The 6,753-nt window shown below is 49.1% G+C and overlaps 1 protein-coding gene across 1 annotated transcript; it reads left to right on the top strand.

Moving 5' to 3' along the window:
• Positions 1–1,918: 1,918 nt before the first annotated feature.
• On the top strand, positions 1,919–4,244 carry LOC119285282 (heat shock cognate 70 kDa protein 2-like). The gene is made up of 2 exons (XM_037564522.1): positions 1,919–2,226; positions 2,347–4,244. Exons 1-2 carry the CDS (start codon positions 2,013–2,015, stop codon positions 4,086–4,088), a joined length of 1,956 nt encoding a protein of 651 aa, XP_037420419.1. The 5' UTR covers positions 1,919–2,012; the 3' UTR covers positions 4,089–4,244.
• The last annotated feature ends 2,509 nt before the right edge of the window (positions 4,245–6,753 follow it).

The following is a 6,753-nucleotide window of genomic DNA, read 5'->3' on the forward strand; positions in this document are numbered from 1 at the left end:
GCTAGCTATGATCCCGATTAGGCGGCCTTCATGCGTGATCAGGTCGGCATCGACCTGGACGGCTTCCCCCTCGACCACGAGTTTCCGGACGACTATGGGCTAGAAAAAGAGGACGAGTGTGACATCGAAGTGGAGCCTTTGTTCGAGGACTGTCTCGCCAACCAAGTCGCGGGTCCTAATGCGGAGCGCAAGAGCAAGCGCACGAAGGCGTACACAGCTGCCAAGGACAAGCTTCTTTGCGAGTGTTGGCGAGACATTGGACAAGACCCAAAGACGGGCGCCGAGCAAAAGCTTTCGACCTTTTGGACTCGTGTGCACCGCGAGTTTCATGAGCGCAAGAAGTTTCCACCTTACCAATTTGTGAGCACGTGCGGGTGGGTCTCCATTTCCAAGCGGTGGAGGATGATCCAACAAGAGTGTAACAAGTTTTGCGCCACCCTTGAGAGCGTCAAGGCCCGCCCCGTGAGCGGCATCGGCGTGCAAGACATGGTATGATAGTAAGCAAGCCGCCCTCTTTTGTGCCATCAAGATCACCCTTTTACGTCTTTATTTGCTATCACTTGCCCATATGCTTGCATGAAAACATTTTATAGGCATTTCAAGCTTTGGAGGCATTCAAGGTTCAACACAATGGCAAGTGCTTCAACCTCTCCCATTGTTGTCGGGTCATCAAGGACGAAGAGAAGTTCAAGGCGCAATATGCCGCCCTCAAGGCACATGGGGGGAAGAATGCCATGGAGGATGTTGGGGAGGGCGAGCCGGCACGGTCGAGGGGGAAGACCAACTCCAAGAAGAAGGACAAGCGAGATGCGGCCACCAACGCTTTGATCGCAAGCATGAACGGCATGATTAACAAGAAGGACTCAAAGGAGGAGGAGCGCCGGCGTTTCAAGGCGGAGCAAATGATGCTTTCATGGAGATCCAAAGGAGAAGGCTTGATCTTGACACCGAGAAGCAAGCCAAGATGTTCGAGCTCGAGGCGAAGAAGCAAGCCAAGATGCTAGAGATCGAGGCCGTCAACGCCAAGACAAAGGCGAAAGAAGTGTCTCTTGCAAGCATGATGACCGGGGTGGAGATTATGAAGGTGGATCTCAACACCGTGTCGCCAAGGAAGAGGCCGTGGTTCGAGAAGATGCAGGCCGACATGCTCAAGTTCGACGACGAGTGATCTATGGCGTTGAGGGACATCTTTTTTGTATGTCGGCTGGTGTGCCGGCATGACCACGGTCGCCGCGATGGCGTGGTCGAACTCAAGTCCCACCCTTTTTTGTGTGCTGGCATGTGTGCTGACCGGCTGGCGAGTGCGCCAGTATGAACTGTGGTATTTTCTGAAGCCGGCATGATGCCAACATGAGACATGGCCGCTGGCATGATCGGCCGCGAGCCTTTTTTATTTAAAAATTAAATGCAGACATGAAATGGGTCGGCACATTGGCGCACTGCCGACCCAAATGCAAAACTGAGTGGATGTCGGGCGGGCGACCAATCTAAACAAACAAAAAACGAACAAATGCGCTGTCCGTTCGGGTCGCCCCATTGAAGTTGCTCTAAGTCCTTCACCCCAACCTGCTCAGGTCAAAATTGGCGGCACCTCCGGCGTCTCAAACGGCCTGGAAACCTGTACACCCCATTGTAGCCACGAACCAATCGATGCCTTCCAACTAAGGCCACAAGTCTGGAACAAAAGGTAGGAATGTCTCCACCTGCCAGTCTCCAGAACCTTCCCGCGCTCTCCAGAACCCAAACCCCACACCCTGGAGCCGAGTCCAACTCCGCCACGACTCGCCCGTCCCCACCCCCGCGGTTTCCTCCTGTCCGTCCAGATCGCATCCGACGGCCGCAGCCACCCAAGGAACATTCTAGAGCCCATCCGCGGCCGCGGCACCACAACCTTTTAAATCCAACCGCGTGTCACCTATTCTCCCTCCCTACCCGCGTGCTCCGCTCCAAGATCCAACCAATCCCGCAATTCCCTTCGAGGTTGTTTCTCCGCTCGACTTGTCGACGAGATCATGGCCGGAAAAGGAGACGGGCCGGCGATCGGCATCGACCTCGGCACGACCTACTCCTGCGTCGGCGTCTGGCAGCATGACCGGGTGGAGATCATCGCAAACGACCAGGGCAACCGCACCACGCCGTCCTATGTCGCCTTCACCGACACCGAGCGGCTCATCGGCGACGCCGCCAAGAACCAGGTCGCCATGAACCCGATCAACACCGTCTTCGGTAAGCACATCCCTCTGTTATGCTCTGATCTGTTCTAGTCCTCTGTTTTCATGTCGTTGGCAGATCGAGATCCGTGTGGCACAGATCTAAACGAGCCCGTGTCCTGTTGTTTGTTTGCAGATGCGAAGCGGCTCATCGGCCGGCGTTTCTCGGACTCGTCGGTGCAGAGCGACGCCAAGCTGTGGCCGTTCAAGGTGATCCCCGGCCCCGCTGACAAGCCGATGATCGGGGTACAGTACAGAGGCGAGGACAAGCAGTTCTCGGCCGAAGAGATCTCCTCCATGGTGCTCAACAAGATGAAGGAGACGGCCGAGGCCTACCTCGGCACAACCATCAAGAACGCAGTCGTCACCGTCCCCGCCTACTTCAACGACTCCCAGCGCCAGGCCACCAAGGATGCAGGCGTCATCTCTGGCCTCAACGTCATGCGGATCATCAACGAGCCTACCGCCGCCGCCATCGCCTACGGTCTTGACAAGAAGTCCACCAGCGTCGGCGAGAAGAACGTGCTCATCTTTGATCTCGGCGGCGGTACCTTCGATGTCTCCCTCCTCACCATTGAGGAGGGTATCTTCGAGGTCAAGGCCACTGCCGGAGACACCCACCTGGGAGGCGAGGACTTCGACAACCGGATGGTCAATCACTTCGTGCAGGAATTCAAGAGGAAGAACAAGAAGGACATCAGCGGCAACCCGAGGGCGCTCCGGCGGCTCAGGACAGCGTGCGAGAGGGCGAAGAGGACACTCTCCTCCACCGCCCAGACCACCATCGAGATCGATTCCCTCTTCGAGGGCATCGACTTCTACACTACCATCACCCGCGCCCGGTTCGAGGAGCTCAACATGGACCTCTTCCGCAAGTGCATGGAGCCCGTTGAGAAGTGCCTCCGGGACGCCAAGATGGACAAGAGCACCGTGCACGACGTTGTCCTCGTCGGAGGATCCACACGTATCCCCCGTGTGCAGCAGCTCCTCCAGGACTTCTTTAACGGGAAGGAGCTCTGCAAGAGCATCAACCCTGACGAGGCCGTCGCGTACGGAGCCGCCGTTCAGGCTGCCATCCTCACTGGCGAGGGCAACGAGAAGGTGCAGGACTTGCTCCTGCTTGACGTCACGCCGCTCTCGCAGGGCCTGGAGACGGCCGGAGGCGTCATGACCGTGCTGATCCCGAGGAACACGACAATCCCCACCAAGAAGGAGCAGGTCTTCTCCACCTACTCTGACAACCAGCCCGGCGTGCTCATCCAGGTGTATGAGGGCGAGAGGGCGAGGACCAAGGACAACAACCTGCTCGGCAAGTTCGAGCTCTCTGGGATCCCACCGGCGCCCAGGGGTGTCCCCCAGATCACCGTGTGCTTTGACATTGATGCCAACGGTATCCTGAACGTCTCGGCGGAGGACAAGACCACTGGGCAGAAGAACAAGATCACAATTACCAACGACAAGGGGCGTCTGAGCAAGGAGGACATCGAGAAGATGGTGCAGGAGGCCGAGAAGTACAAGGCTGAGGACGAGGAGCACAAGAAGAAGGTGGACTCCAAGAACGCCCTGGAGAACTACGCTTACAACATGCGTAACACCATCAAGGATGACAAGATCGCCTCCAAGCTTCCCGAGGCCGACAAGAAGAAGATCGAGGATGCTATTGACGGTGCCATCACCTGGCTCGACAACAACCAGCTCGCTGAGGCTGAAGAGTTTGATGACAAGATGAAAGAGCTGGAGGGCATTTGCAACCCCATCATCGCCAAGATGTACCAGGGTGCCGGCGCTGAAATGCCTGGTGGTATGGATGAGGATGCTCCGGCCAGTGCCGCAGGCGGCAGCAGCGGCCCAGGGCCCAAGATTGAGGAGGTCGACTAAATGATAGATTTAGATCGCCTACTATTCTATACTTTAATAATGTGTCTTCCATTGTACGGTGGATTCTAGTATCGTTCTGCAATTTTTCGTTCAGGCATATATACATTGCCCCATCTTATGTTTAAGTTGATATTGAAACATGATTATTTAGTACTACTCCCTCCGTCACAGTTTAGAAGGCACAGTTAAATTTGCGTGCGTTTCCACAATAGACAAGGTTTAGGGCGCATTGTATTTATTTCTAGTAGCTAATTAGTACTCCGATATACTATTTTTATATGCATGCATAGTGTGAGTGCTATTTTTTAGCCCATCTCACAACCAATAGATAACCACCTAGGTCCCAGAGAATTTCCAAGCGCGCCTTCTAAACCGTGACGGAGGTAGTACTAAACCGTGACGGAGGTAGTACTAGAAGACAGTATACTTGGTTATCTGCAGTTATTTCACATTTATTTATCTTTGATTGAATGTCTGGTTGCTGAACTTAGCCTGTCATGAATCTCTAGTTGCTACAATCGCTTTAGAAGAGGTTTCATTGCAACTAGTATGGACTGTGGAGCAATTGTTTCTAGATGATCAAATGCCTTTCTAAAACGTTCGGGCTGGGTATTTTTTTTAGAACCAATTTCTTCATTATCTATTATTGGCCGTTTGACAAGCTGTTCATTATTCTAGCATTGCAAGATATCCCGTGAAAGTAAACATTTGTCATGTGAAATAGATGTTGCAAGTTTAGCTCAGCACATTACACGATTACCACATAACTATGCAAATGCCCACAATTTTCAACTGTGTTTAATAGGTTATATTAATAGGGGATAAGAACCTAGATTTTTTTTTTCTGTTAGTCGATGGTCAAAACTTGGAGAAGCTGCTTTCTAATTGTTCTGAGTTGCAGACAATGAGAACTGAGAAGTTTTAATTTTCTTTTTTGTTTATTTCGACTTGTGTTGCTGTCTGTAAAAGAAATTCTTAATCCCGAGATAGTTGGAATGAGTATTGTTGCTAAATTTCATAGAAAGGTTGTTGGCTGCCATTCTTTGGACCAATGCATCTGTTTCTTGTGCTCAAGCTCTTTTTTACCTGATGAGATTCTATCAAGTATTCTGTGGATAGTTGGGAACACAGACAATTCTACATTACTTGAAAAGGTACTGTACTGAATTTGTATATGCAACTTGTTGTGACTAATCCGTAGAGTTGGTCCTCACAACTTCGGTGATTTCTCTTCTTCTAAAATTAAATTTAAATTTTGACATATATGGACACGTTATGTTTCTTTTGTAGGGCTTTTGTAACAAAAAAATTGTCTTAATCATCTTACTCATTCTTCTATACATGATGGTTAGGCATATGTGTTGCGTTTGTCTGCTCAACTCGTTTATCAGTTCACCATACCCTGACTCGAATAATTTCTATTGACTGTTTCATCTTCCCAAACACTTATTATATGGTCCAGTCTTATTCATTGCTACCATATCCAGGTTATCCAAACAATGTTAGAATTATCCTTTGTCAGAGTGAGGTCCAATTTTTTTTCATGGCAATTGCTTGGTTCTCTTCTGTGAAAATTCTTCTCTTAGCAATTTTATCAAAATTTTAGCTGCAGAGGCCTTATGGTCTTTTGAACTAGCATCTACTCCCGAGCATATTGAATGTGATAACGTTTTATATTATGGGACGGAGGGAGTATTTGCTTATCGGTCTACAATAACTTTTATTTTCGGGGATGCGGTCTGCACCCGAGGTGATCAGTAAATTCGTTTAAAATAGTAAAAGAATTCAAAAAATCTGATTTTTTTGTGATGCTAGATGCTTATGTGCGCGAAGCTCGTGTCAAATTTCGTGGAGTTTGGACATTTCAGTGGCTCTCAGCAAAAAAGACAAATTTTAGGGCAGTAAGAAAGTTTACTGTTCACGTATTGTTTTGACCGATTTTGTCTTTTTTGCTATGAACTCCTCAGATGTCCCAACAAGCTGGAATTTGGCAAGAACATCACGCACTGTAACATCTTCCACCTAAAAAAAATCAGAATTTTTTAAAGTTTTTTTAGTATTACTCCCTCCATTTCACAATGTAGTGCTTCCTCTATCCACGTGCTTCAACTTTGACCGTAAATTTAACTACCAAGACCAATTGCGGCGGGAGCAAAAATTATATCAGTGAATTCGTATTCGAAAAAAGTTTTCAATTATATAATTCTTTTCTCCCGCCGCAGTTGGTCTCGTTGGTTAAATTTATGGTCAAAGTTGGACCTCGGGAAGCGCGGGCGCACTATATTTTGGAATGAAGGGAGTATTTTGTATTTACTGTTCACGGGGTGCAGACGAGCCTGAGCACCGAATTGAATATCTTTTCCTTTATTTTTCCACAATCCTACTGTAAAACTATTGTTGCCTGTTGTTATGTGTAATATGATTCGGTTGAAATTGTCAGCCCAGCTGAACTATCACAAGTACTTTCATCTTATTATACTATCGTCCAGCTGAAAAATTCCCATCCTTTACATTTGCATATGTTCACCTGTTTGGCAGTTTCTTATGTGAGTTACTGGGTGCAGAGCATTGACTTCATATCAACTGTCATCGATGATCAAGATGTGATTGCCATGCTTATCCAGCCCTTGCTTAAAGTGGATTTAGTTGACCGTGCTATTGGGTT

Source organism: Triticum dicoccoides, chromosome 4A (genome assembly GCF_002162155.2).
Source record: "Triticum dicoccoides isolate Atlit2015 ecotype Zavitan chromosome 4A, WEW_v2.0, whole genome shotgun sequence".
Classification (NCBI taxonomy): Eukaryota; Viridiplantae; Streptophyta; class Magnoliopsida; order Poales; family Poaceae; genus Triticum; species Triticum dicoccoides.